The sequence below is a fragment of the Lontra canadensis genome, unplaced genomic scaffold (genome assembly GCF_010015895.1).
Source record: "Lontra canadensis isolate GAN:19392208 unplaced genomic scaffold, GSC_riverotter_1.0 scaffold29, whole genome shotgun sequence".
In the NCBI taxonomy this organism is placed as follows: Eukaryota; Metazoa; Chordata; class Mammalia; order Carnivora; family Mustelidae; genus Lontra; species Lontra canadensis.
Genome location: NW_022631023.1, coordinates 10,143,652 through 10,171,612, shown reverse-complemented (window position 1 = coordinate 10,171,612; position 27,961 = coordinate 10,143,652). Strand labels below are relative to the sequence as shown.

At 45.7% G+C, this 27,961-nt stretch overlaps 1 protein-coding gene across 2 annotated transcripts in view; it reads left to right on the top strand.

Annotated features, from left to right (window-relative positions):
* Positions 1–3,187: 3,187 nt before the first annotated feature.
* CLIC6 (chloride intracellular channel 6) overlaps positions 3,188–27,961 on the top strand; it is a 43,267-nt gene continuing 18,493 nt past the window's right edge. The window contains exon 1 of one of the 2 annotated variants that reach the window (XM_032865374.1): positions 3,188–4,291. In XM_032865374.1, coding sequence (XP_032721265.1) covers positions 3,188–4,291 — 1,104 coding nt within the window. Of the gene's footprint in view, positions 4,292–4,914; positions 4,935–27,961 lie in introns of those variants that run through there. The other variant, XM_032865375.1, reaches the window with a different exon arrangement.

Below are 27,961 nucleotides of genomic sequence, written 5' to 3'. Positions count from 1 at the left end.
AGTGTTTATTATGAGTAACGGGATTACAGAAAAATTGTAAAGAGCTCTGCTATTCTCTGTCTTCTCAACTTTTAGCTTGAACCCTGTATTCTTTTAAAAATAATATATTGGGGCACCTCGGTGACTCAGTGGGTTAGGCCTCTGCCTTCGGCTCAGGTCATGGTCTTAGGGTCCTGAGGTCGAGCCTCACATCGACTCTCTGCTCAGCAGGGAGCCTGCTTCCGCCTCTCTCTCTGCCTGACTCTCTGCCTACTTGTGATCTCTCTCTCTCTGTGAAATAAATAAATAAAATCTTTAAAAAATAAAAATAATATATTCATTTAATTATAGAAACTAAAAGAAATTTGTAGAATTATGTGATGTAAACATTTAACAATTGTTTATTAAGACTATGACTAAAATATGGAAGAGTCTACATTCTACAGATGGCCTTGTGTTATTTTTAAAGCCAATATCAATGTGAGTAAATGAATGCAAAAAGTATATAAAAATAAATACTAATCCTATAGAATAAAACAGCCTTGTAGGATATGCAGGATCAGTTGCTAGGATGGAATAGACTTTACTAGGGCTGTTTTTCAACGAGGACACTACCCGGGACTAGCCTTCAGCCAGCCGGTCAGCTGTGGTGAGTTTGCATTCATGAGTTAATCAACTCTGGGCTTGATTCAAATGGAGTTTTTTCAGAGATGCCAACCTTCCTATAAGGAGGGCGTTTCTATAAACTTTGCCTGAGTTAAGGCTCACGAAATACTCTTACTCACATAGGTATGTGCCTTTGATTTGGTTCTTTGTGATGATAGAGCATTGGAGACAGTTGGTTTGTTATTAAGAAGAAATGTATAGATGTAACTAATCTCGGAGGTTTCCACGGAGAGCAAATAAACCCAGAGCCCTGCAGTAGGTCACAGGACAACAATGCATGTATACATTCTGAAATCCAAAAAACTCTGAAAACTGCAAGCTTTTCGAGGGGACCGCTTCTGGAAGCAAAGTCAGACTGACCAGAACTCATTTGGTGGTGAACTTGAACTGGGATCCCTGGAGCTATATGTGGTTTTTACATATCCCATCTAATATGAGTGTTCCCTGGTACCACTGCAGAAATAACAATGTGTCTGATCACGGGGTGGTGAGCCGTGTGACATAATATATACTGGAAACTCTCAGCCAACTTTCCATTTCTAAGAATTCTGTTTTCTGAAACACATCTGGCCTCACGGGCTTTGTGTTGTCCTGAACTCTGCTTGCTCTCTGGGGCTGATGGTGCTGGCTTTGTCCTTCCTTAAGAAATAAGGCTGATCGCTGTCTTGCCTTGCAAATGCTGCAGGATTTTCCTGGTGACTGGAGGTTTTGCAAGGCAGCATCTGTGTCTGATATTTCTTTCTGGCTCATATGTGTGAGTGCCGTGCTTTGTGGTGATGAAGCTTCTGGCCCCTTCCTTTCCCAACAGGGCACAACCTTGGAGAAAGGTAGCACGAATCTAGGTGAGACTGGGCTCCTGTCTTCTTACTCATCAGTGATGGACAATGAGTATAGAAGGAGACATCCTCATGATTGACTAAGTGAGTGACTCTAAACTGTATCAAAGATACCATCTGATCTTTTAGGGATGACAGAGCCCTCTGTGGATGTGATAGACTAAGGTGTCTCAGTTCAGTGTCAAGGCCACTAAGAGCCTGACAAACTCAAATCAGTCTTGAGTTGGGCTCCCTACTCTATCACATTTAGACTGGCCATCTGGGGCAGCAGGATCCTCTCTGTAACCCACACGATTCAGCCTAGCTCATAATAAACTTACTACATAATTTTTATTTATTTATTTATTTATTTATTTGTTTGTTTGTCAGAGAGAGAGAGCAAGCGCAGGCAGAGTGGCAGGCAGAGGCAGAGAGAGAGAAGCAGGCTCCCCAATGAGCCAGGAGCCCGATGCGGCACTTGATCCCAGGACCCTGGGATCATGACCTGAGCCGAAGACAGGGGCTTAACGGACTGAGCCACCCTGGCGCCCCATTACTACGTAATTTTCATCAGAACTTCCTTTTCTCGGGGAAAAGTTGTCCCGTATGGGATTCCGGGAGGTTCCTAACCCAGTGAATGCCACAGCTCCCCTTCTTCAAATCTTGTATTTTTTCCTCTTTACCCCCACCTCCCCAAGCCCTTAACACATAACAAGGTAAAGCACTGGCCATGGGTTTAGAAAAATCTAGAATTTGAAACATAGACTGTTAGAGTCTTCAGGAAACAGGGAGATGAAGGATCTAACCTCTCCCCTGTGCAAGGCCCCCATTCTTGTCATACCTTGAGGAGGGGACCCTTGTGCTCAACAGAGCCCATCTCTGGTCAGAGCAGTAAGACTCCTTTTGCTTCTATATGAGGCAGAGAAACCTCTCAGGAAGGGCTTGCAAAAATTGGTAGGTGGCCTCCCCTTTACCTCTCTTCCAGGATTTACCTCCCTTGCTCTTGGACATTGAGGTAGGACCTGGACATCTGCATTAGGTACCAGCTGAGAAGCTGAATGCTTGGGTGCCTGGGGGAAAGTGGAGATTAGGTATTTGGGTGTCCAGTGTGGGGTGTTGGCAGGGGTGTGATCCAAATGGCCCTGGAACTTGATGCTGTTACAGAAAACACCCAGCTGCCAATAGAACCAGAATCTTTTCACTGAGATCCACAAGGGCCGTGAGAAAGGCTGTCATTGGCCAGGCTCCCAGGCCACCGGAACAGGGGGAGAGGATGGGGTGCAAACCCCGCCCAACCCCCAGGGGGATGGTGTTGGCACGGATAACTTCTGGTCAGCCTCAGGACGGCAGGCCAGGCATTTCAAAGGGGGCGGGAGCGAAGAGGTCTTCCCCAGCCGCGCTCTGCTCCTCGGTGGCCAGCGCCTCCAGGGAACCTGGGTCAGATAGAGTCTGGGTGGGAAGCAGACGTGGAACCGCAGTTACTGTGGAAGTGGAGGAAGATACCAGAGAGCTTAAACCGGGAGGAGAGTCTCGGTGTCTTGGGGTCGAGCCCATTTTAACCCCGTAGTTCCAGCGCTCCGCCCCGCCTGGCGCCCCGCGAGTCCTGAGCGGGGCGTCCTCTTGGAGCCGGCGCAGTGGCCCCCTGGCGCGGAGCTTCTCGTCCAGGGCCGCTTGCTCCATCAGCAGGGTCAAGGAAGGTCTCCAGGGGAGGACAGGGATCTGCGGCCATGGCCGAGTCCGCGGAGCTGGAGGGCCCCCCCCCAGGTCACCAGGGGCCGTCTGAGGCCCCACTGTCTCTGGCAGAGAAACCTGGCGAGCCGGGGGCCGCGGGCCGGAGGGCGGAGCGGCAGGAGTCCAGCGAGGGCGCCGCGGAGGCGCCGAGGGGCGAGGGGGCCGGCGCAGCAGCGACTGTCGCGGTGAACCAGGCAGAAGGCACCGATCCGGACGCAGGGCGCGCGAGCGAGCCGGAGCCGGGCGTGGACAGTGGCCCGGGGGCCGAGACGCAAGGCGCGAGGGCAGCGCAGGGCGAGGCGGAGACCGAGGAGGGCGCCCCGGGGTGCGCCGAGGTCCCCCAGGGAGAGGAGGCGAGCGGCGCAGAGCCGGTGGAGGAGGCGAGCTCCGGCCGCGGCACGCAGGGCGAGGCCTCGAGGGAGATTCAGGGGGATTCCGGGGAGACCGAGGTCCCCGGGGCGAAGGAGAAAGCGGAGCAAGGGCCAGAGGAACCCGGAGGCGGCACGCCGGGGGCGCAGGGGGCCGGCATGGAAGCCGCGGGGCACGTGGGAGGGGCGCTCGGGGCCGAGGGTGAACCCCGGGACCGAGGGGATCTTAACTCCCCGCCCCAGGTCGAGCCCACCGAGGCCGCGGCGGCGGAGATTGGGGGGTGCGGCCCCGGGGAGCTTGCAGAGGAGCCTGGGGGTGCAGCGGCGGGCGCCGCCGCCGACGAGGCGGGGGCGTCGGGGACAGAGGAGTCGGAGGAAGTGGCCCCCGGGGACTCGAGGGCGGAAGCTGTCGAGGACGGGGACCAGGGTGAACCGCAAGAGGAGATGGAGGAGGCCGAGGAGGAGAGGCGAGAGCGCGGCCCGGAGGTGCCAGGTGAGCCGGTCGCAGCCGGGGTCGAGGAGGAGCCCCCAGACAGCAGCAGCGGGCGGGCAAAGGCGGCCTCGCCAACCGGGGCGGCGGAGACCGAGGCCGAGCTCAGCAACCACCTGGCGGAGGAGGGCAGCGTCGAGGGCCGGGAGGAGACGGAGCCGGTGAATGGCGGAGGAGAGGATGGCGAGACGTCAGAAGAGGGGGCCCCGAGGCAGGAGCACGACATCACCCTCTTCGTGAAGGTAAATTGAATCTAAGCGGTTCAGCTGTACGGATTGTCGCTTCCGTTCAAGGAGGGAGGGGGGACGGCCTGGGGGTCATGGAGAGTTTCAGGAGCGTTTTGGGGAGACAGGATGGTTTGGAAACAAGAAGTTGGGTAGGGGTAGTAGGGGGTAGTGGGGGTGCGGGTCCAGCATCCCACTGTCTTTTGTTCTGAAAATCCTAACTGGTCCTTCTAGTCTGGAGATTATTGAAGAATCAATTTTTAAAAAAGTGATACGCCCTATTAATGTTCAAAGCAATTCATGCCAAAGGATTTCACTTGAAGTGAAAAAAAAATGTGAACAGGTTGTAATGTGAGAAGTCTCCCCGGGACTCAACTTTCAGAGGCCCAGAGCTGGCCAGTGTTTTCAGCTCCCAAAAAGTATCCCTCCTTGGTATTTGGAAGGAAAGTGGAAATTTATTTAAATATTATAATATTTGTAGAGCATTTCAACATTTATTTTGGAAGAATACGAGATGCTGGTGACTTGAACATCATCTGCTTTTAAGTCATATTTCAACCCTGCTACAAATGGGAAGAAAGCAATGATTTTATTCAAGAATTTTTAAGACACCACTGAGGAGGTTTTGCGTTTAAAGAGGCCTTTCTACAAGGCATCAAAGGTAAAGGACAAGGTCCAGCGGTAGCTCACACAAACGGGGATCTTTGTTTAAAAAAAACAAAACAAACACAAACCCTTTCTGAGGACCTTTGGCCAGACCAGGAAAGCGGCAGATAATAAGGTCAAGAATGTGCATTGCGTGTTGAATCGTAATCCTTTCAAAATACTTTCAGGCTTATAGAAGCCAGTTAGGACCTAAAGCTCCTTGATGGGAATGTAAGCAAATTCTAATAAGCAAAAAGAGAAATATTTCCAAAGTGTTTCAAGAATTGTTTGGGGGGGGGGGGGGGCAAAGGGGTTAGGGAAGAGAGGGCATGCATTTCTTCACTGGTTCAGGAAGGTGCTGTTCTGAGCATTTCTGAAGACCCTGGAGCATTTCAAGGTTAGGTATTGGGATATAATCTAAGGGCACAGCCCCTAGGAAGGCCCCTGGGAGCTGGACGTCTGCAGGGATAGGAAAGGGAACTGGGAGGGAAGGAGGAGAGGGGGAGCTGAACAGTGCTGCTGTGTGTAGATCTGCCCTTGATGTAAGCAATTCCCCCTTACTCCATCTCATGGCCACCTGCTTCCAGCATATCTTTGCACTTTCTTGTTATAATTTTGGAATACGTAACATCTTCCTCGTCTTCCTACTTCCATTTTTCAGCTCTCCAGTCTAGGCCAGTGAGATAGCCAGTGAGCTGGGAAATGAGATCTGATCACTTTATTTCTGAAAGTAAAATTCTCCAGTTGTTTCTTGTAGAATTTAAGATGAGGCCACGCTCCTTAGCCAGGCCACAGGCCACTCACGATGGCATTCTGGCCTCTGCGGTATTGCCTGGGTTTCCCCCGCATTGCCCGACTTTCTCACCCATGGTACCACCATGCCAACCTATTGAACTAGATATCATTCCTTGAAAGATCCACATTCTTGCCTGCCTGGAAATTGCACAGGTGCTGTACCCTCTTTCTGAATCAGGTTTCTTCCCCCCTCACCCTACTCCTTGCCTCCTGCCTGGTTGTCAGCTGTGTGTCTAGATTCAGCACGGGCATCGTCTCCTCTGTGGAGCCGTTGGCAGCCCTAGTCTGGGTTGGGCGTCCCTCTGTTGAAGGTCCCTTCACATGATGCATGTTTTACCTCTTCCCTTGATTGTGTGAGATCCATTTTCTATCCTCCATGTGGAGCACAGGCTTGGAACATGATGAAGGTTTGACTGGGTGACCGCCTGCACAAGGTAGTGTATACTGTGGACATTAGAGCCAGTGGGATCAAATTCTGGCTCTGCTGCTTTCTTGCAGGGTGACCTTAGGCAAGCTACGTAACCTTTCTGTGCCTTTGTTGCTTATGGATAAAATGGGGATAATCGTAGTACCTACCCCGCAAGGTTGTTATGGGGATTCAAGAATTTGATTATGTAAAGCACTTAGAAAAGCACCTGGCTTGAAATAAACATTGTATAATTGTGCATTCTAGTTCTATCTGCTCAGCTCCCACAAATGTCCATTGGATTTTGCACAGAAACAATCCCTTGCCCATTCCATCCTGCCTCTTTTTATTTTTTTTAAGCTTTTATTTACTTATTTATTGGGGGGGCAGGGAGAGAGGGAGAGAGAAAGCACAAGTAGGGGGAGGGGCAGAGGCAGAGGGAGAAGCAGGATCCTCGCTGAGCAGGGAACCCAAAGCAGGACTGAGGCTTAACTGCCTGAGCCACCCAGGTGCCACCCACCCCTCTTTTTAAGGGAAAATCTCTCTAGGTACCTAATTACTTCATTCTCTGAGGATAGGAATATTATGAAAAGTAAAAATAAGTTTTGTTTTGTTTTGTTTTCTCAGTTCCTGCTCAGGAGTAGTTTGTGTGGGCAGAGGCAAGGGGCTTGTCATGGACAGCTTTCCAGAATGTTTTGTTCTGACATGATCATCCTGGTTCCCAGTTGCCTGCTCCCACCCCATCTTTTTTTTTTTTTTTTTTGTTGTTGTTGTTGTTTCCTTTAAGAAAACAGAGCTCCAAACAGGGAGATTGGTCTTTAAGCAACTACTACTTGACATAACATCTGAGGGTTAGTTAAGATGTGCCTTGTAGGATTGTTAAGGCACTTCACTTTCTCTTTATCCTACAAATCATTACCCTTAAAAACAAAAAAGACCCCAATGCAGAAATCAAGCAAAACCCTTTAGACACTTCTACCTTTTGAGTTAGTAATACTTGATTTAAAATCCTTAAATTAGTCTAAAATAGGATTTCTTTGCCAGATTTAGCTTTCTTGAGGTTCCTTCTTTGGGCTCCACTGAGTTTAGACTGCACTGCATAGTAGACATCTGACCTCCTGGGTTTTGTAAACATGTCAAATTTTTCTGTGCCATCACTGGAATGCAGAATTCACAGATTTGTTCTTTAAGGAGAAGTACCACAAACATTCCAAACATTCCCCTCGCTTTCATCTGACAGCCTAGTAAACATGGTTGTAATTAATTAGCCCATATTTTATTTGTCAATTTTTAAATTTTACATTTCCCCATATTTTTAAAAATAAATATATCAGCTGCAAATATACCACAAAGTGATGACTGATGACCCAGTAACAGGTGCACATCAAATCTGCTTCTGCTTTTAGCCACCAGGTAGTTTATATACTCCATCTTTGTGGAAATTGTCATCTTACTAATTTGACATTTTGTTTTATTCTGTAAGCATGCGAGAATGTATTCTTGAAAAAGAGCCAGGAACATATGGGACAGAACAAGGAAAACTTCCCTGAATTATTGTATGGTAAATTAATTGCTGATCATGGTAATTCTTACTTTTGTTTTTTTACAAAGAAGTATTAATTATTTGTCATCAAATTATAGGGTAACCCTGCAGCATATTTAGTAAGAAAGATTCCTTTCTTCTTTACTCATAACAAAGGGTTACAATGTAATAACATACTAGCATAACAATAACAAACGACAAACAAAATACTGACAACAAAGGATAAGGTAGGGACTTCACCAGCTGTGGGGATTTAGTCACTAAGGAAGTCTTGCTTACAGATTTGGTGTTTCTAATCCAATAGTACCTGGCGATTGTGTATACTTTAAGGTAAGGTCTAGGGGTGGGGCTGTCTAAGATGGATTTCACGTGACCTAAAAAACCTCAGTGTGACCAATGAACAATCCTGGGCCAGAGTCTAAGAGTTTCTTAAACCAGGTTTTGGACACCATATATTTAACACGTAGCTACGGTGGAGCTTGGAAACTTGCATTTGCCATCACATTTGGGTCTCTCAGTAGGTGGAATTGGAGATGGAACAAAGTCCAACTCAAGAAAGACTTGACCTCTGAATAGACATAGTCACTGAGAACTGCCCCCCAACACAAATGAGTACATAAATGGAGTCAGCCGAGCAGTGCCACACCATGTGGCCATGGCAAGTTGGGAAGGATAGGTGTGTGTCCAGGAACAGCAGCTGAGAGACTCCTGGTAGACCAGTTGGCTGTAGCAATCCACGCACCTTTCTCCAGGAGAGAACATGTTGAGACTGTTCTGTAGGGGCTCGGTGCCCGAGGAGCTTGAAAAGGAGTTGCTATTTTCATAGCTCTGTGTGGACTATGACCATGTGCTCTGAAGGGAAATGAGCAAAGATGAATTTCTATGACTTTACCTCTCCCCCCAAAATAATATTTTTTGTTATTTGTTTCCTGAGTGTCTTACACAACTTGCTTTCAAACACATTTTTCAAATTTAAATTCAATTATCCAACTTATAGTACATCAGTATTTTCAGATGTAGTGTTCAATAATTCATCAGTTGAGTATAATACCCAGTGCTCATCACATCGTGTGCCCTCCTTAATGCCCATCACCCAGTTACCCCATCCCCCTACCCACCTCCCCTCCGGCAAACCTCAGTTTGTTTCCTAGAGTTAAGAGGATCTCATGGTTTGTCTCCCTCTCTGATGACTTCCCATTCAGTTTTCCCTCCCTTCCCCTATGATCCTCTGCATGGTTTCTTATACTCCACATGTAAGGACCAGATGATAATTGTCTTTCTCTGATTGACTGATTTCACTCAGCATAATACCCTCCAGTTCTATCCAGGTCGATGTAAGTGAGAAGTATTCATCTTTTCTTATGGCTGAGCTTACAAACTCATTTATGAAATCAGTAGAGTTAGTTTGGGTGGAAACTGGAGGAAACACTGGGGGGAAACACATGCTCACTGGGCGTCATGGTCCCTCTCCCCATGCTGAGTGAGATCCATGTCACAATAGCTGCTTCACATCATGTCCTCCTTACCTGGCATGGCGGTGGGCTTGTTCTAAGCTCTCAGTCAGTGCTTTTGGTAACGATAGGTAAATACCTGGATGGATGCATAGTCCAAGGTGACTCAGCTAGTGAGAAGCTGGACACAAAACTGTTTCCCTCCAACCCAGTCCGGCGTCCCTTCTGAAAGAGCCAGAGTCATTCTCCTCCCTGAAGACATCTTGGCAACAGGGCTGCAAGATGCTGGACTTCCCTCAGGGCTGTGGGAATTTGTGGCTCTGCTTTGCTGGGTACACATATGCCACAGCTCTTGCCCCTCACTGGTGCTGACGGGCCCTGTGCTCTGGACTCTTGAGATGTCTTTTTTGGTGAGTGATCATGCTGCACTCCCAGCCTGAGGTCCTCCTCCTCACAGTGGGTCTCCTTTATAGCTTTGATTTCTCAAGGTCAGCTGCTCTCCAGGAGTCCTCTCAGATATCCTACCTCCCTGGGTATCTAGAGATCTGTAAGATACCTTCAGAAACAACACACTGGATCCTTAGAGCAGGTAAATTTACCCTTTAGTTTCATATACATAGAAAAACAAAATCTAGACTTTGACAGAATGTATCAAGGACAAAGCTCTGAGCCATGGTTTAGGTTCAAGTGGGTCACAGAATTGTAGATTAGTCTGTTAACTTAGCCCATGTGGATTTATCACCTCCTATGTGTTGACTCTGTGCTAGAGTTTGTGTATCCAATGTCAAGCAAGACAGACAGGGTCCGTGCCTTCATATTTTTAAAATATTTATTTATTTATTTGACAGAGATCACAAGTAGGCAGAGAGGCAGTCAGAGAGAGAGGAGGAAGCAGGCTCCCCACAGAGCAGAGAGCCCGATGCGGGGCTTGATCCCAGGATGCTGGGATCATGACCTGAGCCGAAGGCAGAGGCTTTAACCCACTGAGCCACTCAGGCGCCCCTAGACAACTTCTAAAGACCTCAATGTGTCTTTTGGCAGCCCGTTCTTCTCCGCACAGGGAGACAGTGTCCATTTCCATTTTTAGCTGGAGTCTGCAAAGCCTAAAATATTTATTGTCGGGCCCTTTAAGACAAGATTTGCTGACCCATAGCTTAAATTTCCCATGATTCATGACGTGGGACTAGATACACTGCCTCTGGCACAAAATTGGAGTTTTATTTAGTGAGGAAGAAGGGTAATGACTATTGAGTAAAAAATCAGCAGTGTCTATAACAGTGAAAAATATTTAAGACACTACACATCTTATACATATTGTTAGAAATGTTATTTTTCTGTGAAGTCCCTAATCTTGATTTAAGTGAGATTGAAATAAAACAGAGATTATAAATATAAAAACATACAATGCAATGCAACATAATGAAAGGAAAAGGAAGTCTTTTTCTATCCCTGAGGTCCAGCCTTTCAGTTTTTCTTCCTGGAGACAGCCACTGAATATCTTTCCAGAGATATTCTGTGTGTATGCAAGCTTATATGTAAATATTCTCACTGTATTAGTTATCTAACATTGTGTGATAAGTTACTCTAAGACTTAGCAATCTAAAACAACAAATATCTGTTATTCATAGTTTCTCTGTGTCAGGAATTTGGGATCAGTTTAGTTGGGTAGTTCTGGCTCATGAGTTTGCAGTGGAGATGTTGGCAGGGCTGTGGTCTCATCTGAAGGATTGGTTGGGTTGGTGGGGTGGCTGACTCACATGTCTGTTGCCAAGAAGTTCAGTTCCTCACCACTTGGGGCTCTCTTCCTGGGCTGCTTTGATGTGCTCACAATATGGTGTCTGGCTTTCCCCAGAGCATGGGTCCAAGAGAGAAGAAACCACAACTGTCACTTCTGGTCTTATTTTATTCATTAAGTCCAATACTTAAGGAGATCAAAATTAAACTCCATGTTTTAAAGGGAAAGTCAAATGATTTGTGGATGTATTTAAAAAAAATACCACACCCACCTTTTTTTTTTTTTTCATAAAAAGTAGTACACTGGATGTACATTGGGTTACATCTTGCTTTCTTTACTTAGTAAAGAAATAGTATATATTAGAAATCATTCTGTGTTAATACCTATAGTTCTATCAAATTCTTGTCAAAAATTTCATAGTTTTCTAGTAATGGGTATACTCTATAGTCAGTTTCCCACAGGTGGATGTTTGGGTGGTTTCCACTTTTGTATCTTAAACCACGCTGTAGTAAATATCCCTCCACAGATGTATAATCACATATGGTAGCTCAGTTCTTAGAAATGGCATTAATACAGGAAAGGATGTGCCTGTTTAAGATTTTGATAATCTTTACCAAATTTCCTCTTCAGAGGTTTCACCACATAATGTCCTCCTGACACAATATGGAGGCCATGTTGATTTCCCCAACCTTTCCTTCTCAGAGTTTTCTCAAACTTTTTGAAGCTGAGAGGTGAAAAATGATACCCATTGTCATTTAATTCACATCTCTTTCAGTGTACTTTTATAGTTCTAACAACTATTGATACCATTTTTCCATGAGCAGCTTGCATATGTCCTTTGCCCATTTTTCAAATCTACGTTTGGCCTTATTCTTCCTGATTTTTATATTAAGGAAATTAGACCATTGTCTGTCATGTGGGTTGGATATATTTCATGGGACTGTTTTGACTATTTGTACTGGAGTAATTCATCCTTTCAGTCTTAGTAACTTCTTGGAATTGATACATGGGAAAACCAAGCAAAGGCTGTGACAGATCTCTTCAAATCTTCAACTTCATTTACTAGAATCTTTAAATGTTCTGTTTTATCTTCCATTCTATCACTTCTTGAGTCCTGAGGGATCAGATATTTTGAATCTTGCCTTTCTCCTTTTCTTTTTAATTAGCAGGTTACATTTTATCTAGCGCATGCCCTCGGAAAACTACATTCTTTCTTACATGGTAAGAATTCCTATTCAAAACAAGGTTTAAAATATACAGATCGCAGGATCATTTCATGCCACACTGCTCCATCTGAACGGGTAAGATATATCACTTTGATTTTGGCATGCCATCTACTGGGATGGACTTGAATCCCACAAATAAAAACCATAGTGAAAAGTAATCAAGTGTGGTGCAGTGATATCAAAATATGGTTTCTGAAGTTGTCTCCTAGCCAGATATTCTATTTATGCTCCCATCTGTTGAAAGAATTGACCAAAATTTATAGAGAATGATGACAAATCCTAGTTGTAGACATCCAGTGAATTGTGGAAGACTACCCAGAGCTTATGTTTAATTAGTGGGAGGGGGAACTGAAATACTCAAATACCAAAGATCATTCGGAGAGATACTTTGGAAGCATCTCAGAGCCCATAGCTCTATGGGCAACAGTTGATATATACTTATTCAGTCTGCAAGGGTAAGTCTAATTTGATATGTGTGTGTATGAAATCATCAGATTAGAAATAGTCTCTAACTCCAGATTTTTACTGGGTTTATGGACTCTACCCCCAACTCACTGTGTCTTCTCCCTTTGGGCTTGGTTGGCCACATGAACGTTGAGGCTCTTGCTGGGGGGAGATGTAAAAGCTGCTTTTCTATCTTCCAAACTCCTGAGTGGTATTTTGGACCCAAGTGGCTATTTAAAGCAAATATTTATTGAGTGCCTGCCAAGTATCAGACATCGTGCCTCGGGCTGGGGTACAACAGTGACAAACGATGATGAACACAACCCTCACTTTTCTAGAGCTTTCGGCCTACAGAGTGATCCAGAAGGAAGTGGCTGGAGTGCAATTTGAAGAAGGGGAGCACGGTGGGGAGGGGTTTGCTGGAATAGGTGGGAGGTGTAGGATGGCAGGCTGCACAACAAGCCTGAAAGGTGGGGAGGGGATCTAATCCTTAGATCTCTGACAGCCTGGGCTCTGCCCTTCTGCTGCAGTCTCTTCCCTTTGGAAGATTGTGCCGTGCACGGTGGATGGGAAAGTGAATGAGCAATGTACAAGCATGTCTACTGCATCAGGTGAAAAGAATTGGGTGGTCAGTTTTAATGATGCATTTTGCAGAATGTAAATTTTATAATCTCATAAATTCTTTCCATCTAAGTTAGCAATGCCTCATGCATCATCACGTTGCATTCACTGACCTTGGCTTGAATCTGAACACAGTAACTGAACAGCTGTTAAAGGTCCAAGCATGTTGCACATTGTTTTTGGCTTTCTGTTTCTATGGTGGAGCTGTGGTAAGGAATACAGTAGAAGAAAAAAATGGGGGAGGGAGACACAGGTCACTCAGTGGTGTTCAGCTGGTGGATGGGCCCATCTGAGGTGTTCAAGGCAGCTTCATGCACCTTTCTAGGGTCTCAGCAGTGTGGCTGGAAGGCTGGGCTCAGCTGGGCTCAGCTGGGATTGTAAGAGGGAGGACCTACACGGAGCCCCTCCAGCTGGTGGCCTCATGGAGGTCAGTGAACAAGGCAGAAGCTGCATAGCCTTTTATAGTGAAAACCACACAGCTCCAATGTTTGTGTCTAGATCCAGCTCTTTATTAACTTGAACTGGTTTAAGAACATTTTAGCAGTGCCTCAAAGCCATGGAGTTATGTCATTTATACCCAGGGATGGGCAGAATGGCATCTCTGCGGCATTTTCTACAGCTAATTTCAATATGTGGAGAGCAATGGAGCAATCTTGTTTTATTGCTGCTGTTTAGGACAGTCATAATATCGTGCTTAAAGTGGCAGTTAACAAAAAGTAAGTACCCCTCATTTCTGATGTGTTAATGCCTCCGAGTTTTCTTCGGATTCTCTGCAGAGTTAAGTGACACAAAGAAGCCATTGAGTTGTTACCCAGAACTTTATCCAGGCTGACCATGTACAGGACAGAGTCAAAGGCATTCCCACCTGAAGCTCAAACAAAGGGAACCAAGTTGGGGTGGAGATTAAGTCGGTCCAAGAGTCGCCAAACTCACTGCCTCCCGGACCCAAAGGCACCCCCCAAAAGTGTTAATTTCCCTCATTTAGGAAGAAAGCCCCCTGTCCCTGGATCTCCAAACCAATAATGCTTTTGTTCTGTGTGGACTTTGAAGCCCGTGAGGCCTGCGATATGCGGAGTGTGTCAGACGTGCTGTGGCTGTGATCTGAAGGGCCTCGTCAGAACCCTTAAAATGACTGCCTGCCCTGAGTCCTCTTCCCCCACCCACTGTGGCCAGGGCGGGGGCTGGGGCACGCAGGGGTCTCTTCCTACTGGACCGCAGCATCCTAAGCCCCCAACAAGGTTAGAAAAACACAAAGATAAAGCCTTGGGCAGAATGGGTCTGGGCTTTCTCCTTCCACAGGGGCTGGCCATCCCTCCAGGAGAGAGACTTGCAGGCCAGAAGGCAGAATCATCCAGCTTTGTGAATGGGGACCCAAGTCTATTGTGTCTCTGGGACCACTCAGCATCCCCACACTTGGAAACAAAAAGGGTCACTGGGGCAAGTCTCTACTTAATTGGCATGGAGTTTCTTCTTCATAAGAATAAATGGCTGCTTTGTAGAGAGGACAGAGAAATGACTCTAGAAAGGGTACATGGAGTGGCCCAGATGTCAGCTTGAGGCCCTCCTTGCCCATGTGTTGTAATTACAGTAATTATACAGTATTGACATTTGCTGTAGGAAATGCCGCAGAGAAGCCGTTCTGCCCATCCTGGACATAAAAGACGTAATTCCACGGCTTTGAGGCACTGCTAAAATGTTCTTAAACCAGCTCGAGTTAGGAAAGAGCTGGATCTAGACACAAATGATTGGAGCATTTCCTCACACCCGGAAATCCCATGATGGTGGGGTGGGTTAAAGGTGGCTGCAAGTTCTTTGCCCCTCCTCCCATTGAGAAATGGGGTCTCTGAGTCTCTCTCCTCTCTCCAAATCTGGCCGGACCCCTATGACTGCCTGGTGACCAGTAGAATACAGTTCACTATAAAAGGCTATGCAGCTTCTCCCTTGTTCACTTACCCTCTTGAGGCCACCAGCTGGAGGGGCTCCATGTAGGTGCTCTCTTTGACAATCCCAGCTGAGCCCAGCTGAGCCCAGCCCTCTGGCCATGCTGCCAAGACCCTAGACAAGTGCATGAAACTACCTTGAACCCCTCAGATGGGCCCATCCACCAGCTGAACACCACTGAGTGACCTTTGTCAATGCCACGTGGAACAGAAGGGTCACCTAGTTGAAGACCTTGTCCTGATTCCTGACTGATGAAATCATGAGACATAAAAAAGCAGCACTCCCTGCTACATTTGGGGTAATTTGTTACTTGGCAGTAGGTAACTGGGAGGTATGGCTTATGTCTCTTCTCAGCTGGTGAAATCTAGGTGGGTCTAAAGACAGGCTGTGGTGAGACGCATGGAGGGCTTTAAGGCCAGTTGAGGAGTAGGCAGGGCAAAGAATTAAGGCTCCTTGCGGCTGGTTCATCTGTTTGCTGCATGGATGTTTTTCCCTCTGCGGTCACTGTAGGGACTGGAATATTCTTAGCCATTCAAGAACGCAAACCACCAGGGTATATAAAAACAGGCTGCATAATTAAGCAGGCTTTCCAGAACAAGATGTTCCTTTGTTGTAATAATTCCTTGTGAGAATTTTACAAGGAAATAAGCTTTTCATGTCTGTGTAAAAGGTTCAGTTGGTATCAGGCCATATTATTAAATAAGGATTAAAAATAACCCTGGAGTTTTTAAAGCATAATTCATATATGAGGATAAGTAGTAAGTTCCATTTTGTTCGTCTGTGTACTTCTTATGACTTGATTCCACCTACTGTGATGATGAATACTAACACAACTAAGCCTCTGGCTGGAATTTAAAGCTAAGAGCAGTTCGATTCAGTGATTAAGCTGGGTTGGGGGCGGGACGGGGGGCGGTGCGTCAACCACCTAATCCATCTAATAATACACTGATTGTCATGACAGTTGAAAAGAATAAATACTATACATAACTTGGGAATGTATTCAGGATGAAGGGGCTTTTTGAAATGCTCAGATTATGTTTCAAAGTTTCAAGATCTAAAATATATTTCTTAGGATCTAAGTATAATGATGACTTAAAATGTTCTTAAGTTCTAAGTGTATGGAAGAGTGAGAAGCACTTTTCAATATATATATATTTTCAAGATATATATAAATATACATTTATTTTTATAATAAATATTTACTTTTAATATTACATTTATTTTATATAATTATATAATAAATATATTCATTTTATATTACATTTATATATAATAAATACATATTTATTATATAAATAAATACATACATATTTATTTATTTTTTGCAGCCCGGAGTGAACCACTTCTTAAATACAATATATTAATAAAGTGCAGACAATGGGCCCATCTCCCCACTTCTCTGGGGACGGACAGCCTAAACCATTGGTTGGTTGGGCAAAGTCAATCTTGAAAGCGTTATCAATAGTGCAGGCTTGTATTTATTTGAGAAAAAAGAAACACTCAGGAGTGCCTGGCTGGCTCAGTCGTTAAGGGTCTGCCGTTGGCTCAGGTCATGATCCCAGGGTCCTGGGGTTGAGCCCCACATCTGGCTCCCTGCTTGGTGGAGAGCCCGCTTCTCTCTCTCCCTCTCCCTCTGCTTGTGCTCCCTCTCTTGCTGTCTCTCTGTCAAATAACCAAAATATTAAAAAACACACACACACACACACACACACACACACACACACACACACTCATTTTTTCTTTTCTAAACTAGGCCTTGCTGCACTTATGGTACATTTTTCCTTGATGGATTTTTAAGAAGCAGGACACATAATCTTTGTGTCATGGGATTTGCTAGTATAACAATAAACTACCAACAAAGATCCGAAAACGAGGGGCTTAACGGCCTTTCTCTTCAGCCCTCAGAGGTGTGGGGAGAGAGAGGCTCCATTCCTTTGGCTCCGCTTCTGCAAGGAGCCTTACTTCTGTGCTAGGGTTTGTGGATCGCCGCGGTCCTCGCTGATCACCTTGCTGCCGCTAGATGGCAGAAGAGGGAAGGCACAAGCCAAGAGGACGGGCGGGAGGGGTAGTTTCCCGTCCAGTTAGCAGTTCCCTCAGCCTTGGGAAAGTTAAAGACCAGAAACCTTGCAGATGGTCTCTACTGCACAGTAGTCATGGCGATTATACAGCTGGAATCCTTGCAGTCATTGGCCTCTTGCCTGCAGGCAGCTGATACAGCCCTTCCTATTGACCTTGGCAGTTACCTTGACCCCATAATCCGCGGTGATAGCGGGAGTCCAGCAGGGCAGGGTCTGGCTTTCTGCTCTGCTCCCCGTGGGCCCTCCTCCCTCCCATCTGCAGGTGGCCTGCTCCCCCCGCCCCACGTTGCATGGCTCCGTTCTCACCAAGAGGTGGGGGAAGGACCAGTGCGGATTCTCCTTTGCTGTCACACACCCTGCAGGAAGACGGGAGATGGTGATGCTGAGCTCAGAAAAGCTTGCACGGGACGTGCCGGCAGCAAAATCATCAGGCCCCAGCAAAGGGCTCGTCTTGTGAATGAGATGCAGTAAGACTGGTTTCCCTCAATTGAAGGGAGGCTGGAAAATAGAAATTCTGGCATTGGAACCGGGATATCAGATTCTGGAGGCTGCAAGGTCAGAACTTCCCCCAACGAAAGCAAGCAGCATGCCTACTTCCCTTGCACCTTACAGATAAGGCGAAATGAGGCGAGAGCTTAGTGTGTTAGGGACTTGGCGCTCTCTCTATCACATTTCTGTTGGTTTTCACTCATGTTTGTCTCTGTCCCCCACTGAAGAGGTTTATATATCTTTTAGAGCACTATATCTTTCACAGGATACTCCTTCCCCAATTATGCACTGGGTTGGGTATTTCTGTTAAAGTTGTTCCATTAGTTCCTGGCACAGAAAATAATCTTCTGTTGTATCATTGTTTCTGTGGGAAAAATCAGTCAATATATCAATTCAACTCACATCATCTTTCCCAGGAATGAGGTTTCCTTTTTAAGAATGTCCTTCCCTCTAAAAGGTATCAGTGACTCCTATTTCAGTAACGGATTTTTTTTAAGCGTGTAGTCCAGATTTTCAGAACTATAAGCCTGTGGCATACCCTATTCTGATGAATCAGGTTGATTAGCTATTCAAGGTTTGCAGAGTATTATTAAGTTGTGACTTTCTGCACCGATAGCATCTGAATAAAAATGGAAAGAGTTAAAAATCCCCTGAAATTATTCAACTTATTCCTCAAGAATAATGTGTGAAGTGAGTTTAGAGCTCTGGATTTCCCCCACACTACCCTTCGTAGGTGGAATTCTGGAATGTTCTCCCCACAATGGGTATCCAAAACTAGGTTGGAAGTAGGAGTCAAGCAAGCAGTACTTCAGAAGCTGATCCTACCCTGGTTGGGTCTCTCTTCTCTCGCCATTGCCACTGTCCACTAGACCTTGAGGATGTGTTGACAAATTAAAGACTGAATGCTTCTGTTCAGCACTGTGGTGGGTGCTAACCGTCAATGTGGACATTGCTGCTGTAAACATTGAGGGTGCAGAAGCCCCTTTTGATCACTACATTTGTATCTTCGGGGTAAATACCCCGCAGTGCAATTGCTGGGTCATAGGGTAGCTCTATTCTCAACTGTTTGAGGAACTTCCATACTGTTTTCCAGAGTGGCTGCACCAGCTTGCATTCCCACCGGCAGTGCAAGAGGGGTTCCCTTTTCTCTGCCTTCTTGCAACATCTGTTGTTTTCTGAGTTGTTAATTTTAGCCATTCTGACAAGTGTGAGGTGGTATCTCATTGTGGTTTTGATTTGTATTTTCCTGATGCCAAGTGAGGTTGAGCACTTTTTTCATGTGTCTGTTGGCCATTTGTAGGTCTTTGACAAAATGTCTGTTTATGTCTTCTGCCCATTTCTTGATTAGATTATTTGTTCTTTGGGTGCTGAGTTTGTTCTTTATAGATTTTGGATACTAGCCTTTTTATCTGATAAGACATTTGGAAATATCTTCTCCCATTCTGTAGGTTGTCTTTTGGTTTTGTTGACTTTTTCATTTGCTGTGCAAAAGCTTTTTATCCTGAAGTCCCATAGCTCATTTTTGCCCTTGTTTCGCTTGCCTTTGGAGACACGTCTAGCAAGAAGTTGCTGTGGCCAAGGTCACAGAGGTTGCTGCCTGTGTTCTCCTCTAGGATTTGGATGGATTCCTGTCTTACATTTAGGTCATTCATCCGTTTTGAGTTTATTTTTGTCTATGGTGTAAGGAAATGGTCCAGTTTCCTTCTTCTGCCTGTGACTGTCCAGTTTTCCTTGGGGCACTTTTATAAAGTTGCCTTGTGAGGGCAGGGGCGGGACAGCTCCAGGCGGTTCAGAGCAAGAGCAAAGTGCACACTCTGTTGTCCCTCCCTTGCCTGAGGGACCATTTTCCTGCACTCCCATCTCTAAAGTACTTGTCCTCCTTGTTTCTTCTGCATGGGAGAGGGGAGAGCCGAGAGAATGGTCTCCATGGCTGGATCCTCCACCTCCACTTTGGTTTCCCGCCCATCTAGTGGTCACGATCAGACCCACTCTTGGGGAGAAGTTGTCAGTACTCAACATGCAACCCAACACTGGAGTGCTGTAGGAAGGCGGCTCTCTGCAGAGAAACCCAAGTTAATTGGTGTTAGCAGGGATTTCGCTGAAGAGGAATGGTTTTCCTTTGGGGATTGGGAGGTGGGTGCAAAATAAAACCAAAAAGCACTTCCAAGGTCTTTATGTTTCAAAGCACAGGGCTTGCATGCATCATCCATTCTGAGTATTATTTTTTATGATCATTTTCTGCCAATCCTCATTTCAGGGCGATTTTCTTCTATAGAAGGTGCTCTTGCAAGCTTCTCATTTGGTGCACTGAGGGGTCTGAAGTTCTTCCTTTTTATGAAAACTGTCGGGGGAGGGGATTGATGTTGGTGTCCCTCAGAGTTGCTCAGCACCACTCCAGGGGCACTAAACCCCCAGCATAGATGGGAGTATAGCTGTCCATGGCCCTTTCTGGGGGGTTGTGGCTACTGGAGTTTTTTCTTTTGGCTTCACTTCCCTGGGTTTGGCAAAACCTTTCAGACTGGTCTATTTGTGGGCTGTGACGTTTCTCTAGTGCTTTCTGATTTTTTATTCACCTTCAGTGCAGTGTAAAATGATGTTTCCTGGTCTCCCTCTGCCCTCCAAACAGATGCCTGCATTCCCTTGGAGCAGCCACCCGGATTCTGGCTCTGCAGTCATGGGGCAAGCTTCTGCTTCCTTCTTCCTACAGAAGACTGTCCCCTTCTTTCCTATAGATGGATCAGAGGAGCTTGTCCCGGATTCCGGGAGGGGAGCATCTGGACCCTTGCATGCTCCCAAAGGACAGACCTGGGGGCTGGAGCAGGGAAAGGGGCTTCTCTGATCCTGCTCAAGCTTACAGTGCGTGGGGTGGAACATGCCTGGATGTCCGGGTGCCCAGGATCAACCTCTGGCTGATGGGTGGCATCCCCCCAAATCACAGCCAGATCATCTTCTCATTCTGTAGTCTTCCTGAAGGGGCAAGCACTTGTCTTTCCCTGTGTAGTTCATGAGCTAGAGGCACACTAGTGTGCAGTATCAAGTTATTCTCTGCAAATAGGAGGATTTCATTGCCTCCCTTTCTGAATTCCAGTTTCCCAAGCCTTACTTTGGCTTTCAACATAAAACCAAAATATACCAATTCTTTTTTTTTTTTTTTTAAGATTTTATTTATTTATTTGAGAAAGGGAGAGGGATTGAGAGAACATGTGCCTGGGGAAAGGGGAGAAGGAGAAGCAGAATCCTTGCTGACCAGGGAGCCCAGCTCGAGGCTCAATCCCAGGACCCCGGGATCATGACTTGAGCCAAAGGCAGACGCTTAACAGACTGAGCCACCCAGGCGTCCTGAAATACAGCAATTCTTAAGGAATTGGACTTGCCTAGTTTGGATTTAGGACAATACATGAACATCTTTAGAAAAACCCAGCCTCTCCTCTTGCGTCTGCATGTCTGTCTCCATGGGACAGATGAAGTGACTCATCACCCTGACATCGGATTTCTGCAGCCACAGTATGGTTTGCAACAAATTAGGGACATCGGTTTCCTGCCCGCTGACCATAACTGCCCCTTTTAAAAACAGGAGGCTTGGAAGGGTTTGCTCCTTGACGGGTTTGTGGACAACTCTGTGAAGCTGATCTCTGGGGTCACTCTCTTTTTTGAGCTAAAGAGTCAGGGTTAGGGAATCCTGAAATAGTAGAGGCCCCTCCTTCTCTTTTCCCAGGGGTGAGGGTGGGGAAGGAGTTACAATATTTGCCAAAAAAAGCATGTGGCACAGAAAAGACTTCCTTATAATAAAGCCAGGGCGTCGGCCTTGGCCTTGGCCAGCCCGTTTGGTGTTTCTCCTTGTCTGGAGAGCAGCTGATCCCGTTGGCCTGAGGCCACCTGCCTTCCCTGTTGCATGGGTCAGGCCGGGGCATAGATTATAGTCCTAGGGACGAATAAAGCCTCCAGATAATTCTGTAATGTCTGAGTCCCCAAATCTCCCTGTTTAAATCGTGAACAACTGCAGATCGGTACTGCATGTCTCTCTTCCCTGACCGAGAACTTCCAAGTTCGGCACATTTATTTTCCATAATCTAGGAACCCCTGAGCTTGTGAGGAACTCATCAGAGCCTGCAAGGAAAGGCAAAATAAAATCTAATCGTTACAACTGGAGTCCTTACCTTCTCAAGCATAGTTCTGCTAGCATATTGTCATTTTACTAAATGCTGCATATATATATATATATATATTTTCTGACTCTGATTTTCCTACTTTTGAAGCTTAAACCAACCCTCTCTAATTTATACCTGATAGGATTTTGCGTCGTCCTGGTTGGTTCTTCTGTCTCCTTTCACTGATGCAAAATGAAAGGCTGGTTAGAGTCCAAAGGTTGTGCAGCCTGAGATTTCTGTTTAGTAATGCAGGCTTTTACCTTCAGTGGGAAAACAGGGCGAGTTGGGGAAAATTAGCAAGTTGAAGGTGCTCAGGTTTCTTATTAACCAGGGAGATACAGGACAAAGTTTACTACATTTGCATTTAAATAAAAAATACCATCTCCTTTGGCCATTGATCTGGCCTGGGGTCCCGTAGCGTGTTGTACAATCACCTTTCTCCTCCGCAAGAAGTTGTGTTTTGTGCTGGGAGCTGTTCCTTTGTTTGTTATTGTAGAAGTGCAAAAGTCTTTCAGGGATAATCCATTATTCCATTAGGCAAGACAACTGCAGGAGACACGGATGATCTAATGCCTAGAAATGGCTCTGTTCTATTTGTCCTACTTGGTACCTGTGGTTGCTGTTTTTCAGTATACCAGATGTTTTTTTTCTTTTAATTATGTAAGTATCATTGAGGCCCAATGTTTTATTAGTTTCAGGTGCACAACATAGTGATTGGACAAATCTATACATTATGCAGTGCTCACCACGCTAAATGGAGTCCCCACCTGTCCCCATACCTTATTACAATATTATTGACTATATTCCTTACACTGAGCTTTTCATCTCTGTGACTTATGTATTTCATAACTGGAAACTTGTACTGCTTAATTCCTTCACCTATTTCTCCACTACTTCTCTGTACTTAAAAGTGAGTTTTGTTTGTTTGTTTTTTTTTTTTTTTTTTTTTTAGATTCTACCCATGGATGAAACTATGTGGTGTTTGCCTTTCTGTGTCTGACTTATTTTACTTAGCATCCTACCCTCTAGTTCCATCCACGTTGTCACAAATGACAAGATTTCATTCTTTTTTTTTTTTTTTAGATTTTATTTGTTTATTTGACAGAGATCACAAGTAGGCAGAGAGGCAGAGAGAGAGAGAGAGAGAGAGAGAGGAAAGCAGGCTCCCCGCAAAGCAGAGAGCCCAATGCAGGGCTTTATCCCAGGACCCTGAGACTATGACCTGAGCTGAAGGCAGAGGCTTTAACCCACTGAGCCACCCAGGTGCCCCCAAGATTTCATTCTTTTATGGCCAAGTAATATGCCATGATAGTATACCAAATGATTTAATTTGAAATTTTGAATATCCTACTACAGCTATAGCTGTAGTAATTAATATGGCTTCTCAAAAGTGCCTTGAACCTTTTGGAAGGAGATTGGACAAGCATAGCTTTACAAACTGACATTTAATAAACGAGACAAGAGTATTGATCTGGTTTTGCCACTTGAGCAAACACCTGTAGGAAGGTGCAAAAAGGGTCATCCAAGGGGACATTTTCATATTGTGTACAAGGAGATGGACAGTGTCCGTTTGTGGGAAGGTTGGCAGTTACTGGGGCCGGTGTCCTCCTGGGAAAGAGAAGAATAACTGCGACCACTTACCTTAACAGAGCGTGACTTTTTTCTAGATGATTCTCTGAGTTGTAGGCCTTCATGGGAGGCTGGTATGGGCATCTCTAGCCAGCTGGACTCTTACAGATCTCACGACTCATACTGTCCCGGTGAACTTTGCCTTCCACCTGAAAAGGTAACCACAAACCTTCTGGTTTCTGCCAAATATTAAAAGGAAAGCATCTTAAATCCACATTCATCCTAAAACTGTCTTTCAAGAATATCCTTAAGATATTTCTGATTCCCTGGCTAGTTCAGTCTGAACAAAAAGTTCTACAGAATTCCTAGTCCTCTTTTGTGTCCTGATCAATAGAACTTTCCTACGTTGGTCATTGAAACCAACCTAAGAGTCTTTGAGGCACTAAACTTTCTTCTTTGTATATAGGTGGTTCTAGGCCTTTGGCTTCCTTAAAACTTACAAACATTACAAAAAAAAAAAATAAAGAGAAAGCAAGTACCTCTTTTGTTTTTCAGGAAGCTACAGGTTTCTAATGACTTTTGCAAAAGAGCTACAGAATTCTGAGCAAAATGAGAAACCTGAATCTGGACACTTCTAGAGATAATTAGATTTTTTTTTCATGTTCTCTTCTGCCCAGCAAATGGAGTGATCCTGCCTTCCCACGCACTGTACTTCCTCCCTCCTCTCTCCATTGTACTTCAGTGAAAACTGAGAAATAATTTGCAAGTCATAAACTGCTGTTTTCCTAACGTGAACAAAGTACGCACAGCTGATCTCAAATCAAGATGCCTTTTAAAAGCCACATTGTTCTGGTCCCAGTTGTGTCTGGGATCTGGTTGTGGCAGTGCCTAGGACAGAGAGACAAGGCCCTCTTTGGTGGTTTTAACATGGGGTCTAAAAGGGAGCCCAAAGGTAGGGAGACCAGTGCATTGTCGTTTATCCAGGACTTTACTGGTTTTAAAACCGAAAATCTAGGTAGCAGGAAACTCCTGAGTCCCTGGCAAATCAGGAAGGTAAAGCCTCCTACAGGGGCTAAAAAGGAACTTGTTACATTCTCCCCCAGAACCTAGTTAGGTCTGAAGTGGTAAAAGGAAGGTGGGAAGTTGGAATGTGCATCTCAGGACCACTAGGGGGCGCCATCAGCCTCTTGATGTCGTTCCACGTTTGACGCTCCAAGGGCCTTTTGAAAAGGCAGGGTCTAAAAACTACAGTAAGAATCCAAGATTATAAGGGGCACGATGTCCTTGGGTGGGCCCCTTATCCTCTAGATGTGATGATCTGTGACTGTGACCAGTTAGATTTTTGGCTGTGTGAATCCTCAAATTGGGTTTTACCAAATAAAAAATTGGGCAAAGACAATAGCCAGGTGAGTCTCAGTGGAAAGAAAGCTACCTTTGGGGCTGGTCATCACAGGCTGTGACCCCAAAGGTGACATGGAGGAACAAGCAAGAGTCCCCACCATTCAGGTCAAAGTGCTCACAAGTCCATATAGAGTTGCCGTGGTCCTGGCTTGGGTGGACGTGGACCTTCTTCAGATGGTAGCCTTACTTGCCCTCCTCGGTGCCCGTGGCCATCACGCAAATCCCTGGCAAATGAGAGGGGTGGCTCCATGCAGGAATTTTCTAGGACCAGGCTGAGTGCCACTTGCTTCAGGATTTGTCCCTCGCCATGACTGGTTGATCCGATGAGCTGTCTTAAGAAGAGGTTTAGCATTCTCCTAGGGAACCACTAACTGTATTCATTCCTACTGATGTAACCAATTACCCCAAAACTTGGTGGTATAAAACAACTCAAATTTATTATCTCAGAAGCTTGACCTGAGTCTTCCTGGGCCAAAACTAAGGTATGAGCAGGCAGGGCTCTGTCTCTTTCTGGACACTCTGGGGATAATCCAGATTTCTGCCTTTCCCTGCTGCTAGAGACCATCTGCATCCTTGGCTCATGGCCCCTTTCCTCCATCTTCGAAGCCAGCAGTGTTCATCTCTCTGGTCATTATTCCCTCCTTATAAATCTTTGCAGACCAGTCACATACCATATCTTTCAAGGATCCATGTGATCAGATTAGGCCCACCCGGTAATCCAGGATCCCCTGTCTATCTGGAACCCATAGCCTTGATCACACTGCAGAGCTCTTTCCACCACAGAAGGTAACATAACACGTGGGCATCCCGAGGAGCCATTTATTCTGCTTTACGTGCACCAGTAAGTCATCTTCAAGCTTGGGTTTCACCCTCTGCTCGTCACCCCAGGCCACGGCCAGAGTAAATTGTGTCAAGAGTAGACCTACTCGGAAAGCTGGTTGGTGGGTACTTTCCTGTCTGCTTCTGAGGTTGTCCTCCTGGTCTTTAACCAATGCCTTCTCAGACTCTCCAGTGAGAAGAGCAAGTCTGAACATCTTTGGGCTGCAGCAGGAAATGGTCTTGCTTGGAGCTTAGGGCTCTCTGTGGGTTTTTTAGTGAAGCCTGTTCATGGCCAAGATCAGGCATTTGTTGTTTTTTTTTTTTTTTAAATTAACATATAATGTATTATTTGTTTCAGGGGTACAGATCTGTGATTCATCAATCTTACAAAATTCACAATGCTCACCATAGCACATACCCTCCCCAATGTCCATCACCCAGCCACCCCATCCCTTCCACCCACTACCCTCCAGCAACCCTCAGTTTGTTTCTTGAGGTTAAGAGTCTCTTATAGTTTGTCTTCCTCTCTGGTTTCATCTTGTTTCCTTTTTCCCTCCCTTCTCCTAGGATCCTCTGTCTTATTTCTCAAATTCCTCATATCAGGGAGATCATATGAAAATTGTCTTTCTCTGATTGACTTATTTCGCTTAGCTTAATACCCTCTAGTTCTATCCATGTCATTGTAAACAGGCATTTGGTTTTATCTGCCTTAAGAAAATTCCAGATCCAAACTCCCTTGGCCACGTGGCATGGGACAGGCTACATGGTCTGTGTTGGAGTGAATCCTAGTGGTTGACAGGATCTTTCAAGGGGCCCTTTGGCTTTGCCTGCCCTGCTGGAATACGAGGTGGGACTGTCTGCTAAGGGTCATGGCTTTGCAGGGCTCCCTAGTTTCTGTCGGCAGATGCCAGCTCTGGATAGGGGTTGGGGGGTTTTGGTGTTAATTGGGCAGAAGGACTGTTTGTGTTGTAGTTGTGGGGATGGGGGCACAATGTCAAACTCGTTGTCACCTCGAGTTATAGCAAAAGTTTCTTAGAGAACAGAATATGTGGCACATGGCCAGAGGCCCTCCAGCCCACTTGGCTGCCAAAGATGTTCCCAGGATTGTCAAATGTCTTCTCCCCACTGCCCCCATCCCTGCCCCACAGGACATGCATTTTAGGTAGCCTTCACCCAGATCCATTTTCTGTCCCAACCACTGTTTGTCCTTTGCACCTGGTTCTAATATGCACTTTTTAATTATTATGGATTCCCCAAGCCACCTCCAATCCTTACTGAAAAGAGATGGGCTAAATCCAAGAGGTAGACCTTTACTCTGAGGAAGAACCTTGCTGGAGTTCTATGTAAACATAGGCCGGTGTCCAGAGTAGGTTGAAGAGGATCAACTTTGGCCAACTCCTGGGTTCAAACCCTGCTGGGTGACCTTGGGCAAGTTACTCTACCTCTCTGTGTCTTAGTTTTCTCACCTGTAAATGGTGCTAGTAATAGCACCTGCATCTAAATAGGGTTGCTGTCAGGATTGAGTTGATAGAAGTGAAGTGTTTAGAACAGTGGGTGGTAGAGTATATAAATGCTATGTCTTAGTTGTCTTCCTTTTCACTGTTTTACAACATAGCTCTTCCATTTGCAATGGCATTGGCAAAAGAACTGGGATCTGTCATCCTCTTAAGGACTCAGGTGAATTATTTCTAGAAGATTTACCTAATTACTTGTCTTCTTGTTGGATTGGCAGGTGGGAGATAAAATAAGGTAGCACTTCCCAATCAGTACTCATCTATCAACTCCAAATTCCTGTGAGGCAAACTTTCTCCCCAGTGGTTTCTGACGCCAGGGATGCTTGCAAAGTTTTCTTACTTCACTGGGATGGAGGTTTTTGCTGTTCTTTTTAATCCCAGGGGTAATAAGGAGGATCCAAGAGAAATCATGGCCCTTGTTGAGAGTGATATAGGGATTCCCAAATGAGGAGATTCTGGTTTCTGGCCCATTTCTGTGGTCCCCTGGAGTCTAGAGGGTCCATTACACCCAGAGCTGGGCGATTCTGGGGGTAGGTTTGCCACCAGGACCCCACCACTGATTTTTAACTGCTTCTCTTTCTCAAAGGCTTCCCTAACAACTCAGAGGGGAAAGGCCGTTCTTTTATTAGCTGGCTGTGCATAACTTGGGGAGATCGCAAGGCTAGTCGTAATTCCCACCTCCTTCCCAGACCCCTGAGACCTTACCCTCTGTTTATCTGTCTGCTCTCCCAGGGAGCTGATAGGGTTGAGCATTCAAGGTATCAGCTACCTAATCTGATCAGTGCATTATACTAATCTATGCTGATGTTCTGGTTAGAGAGGAGCAAAGCCCTGTTTCTAGGTAATCTAGGAGGACATTTACA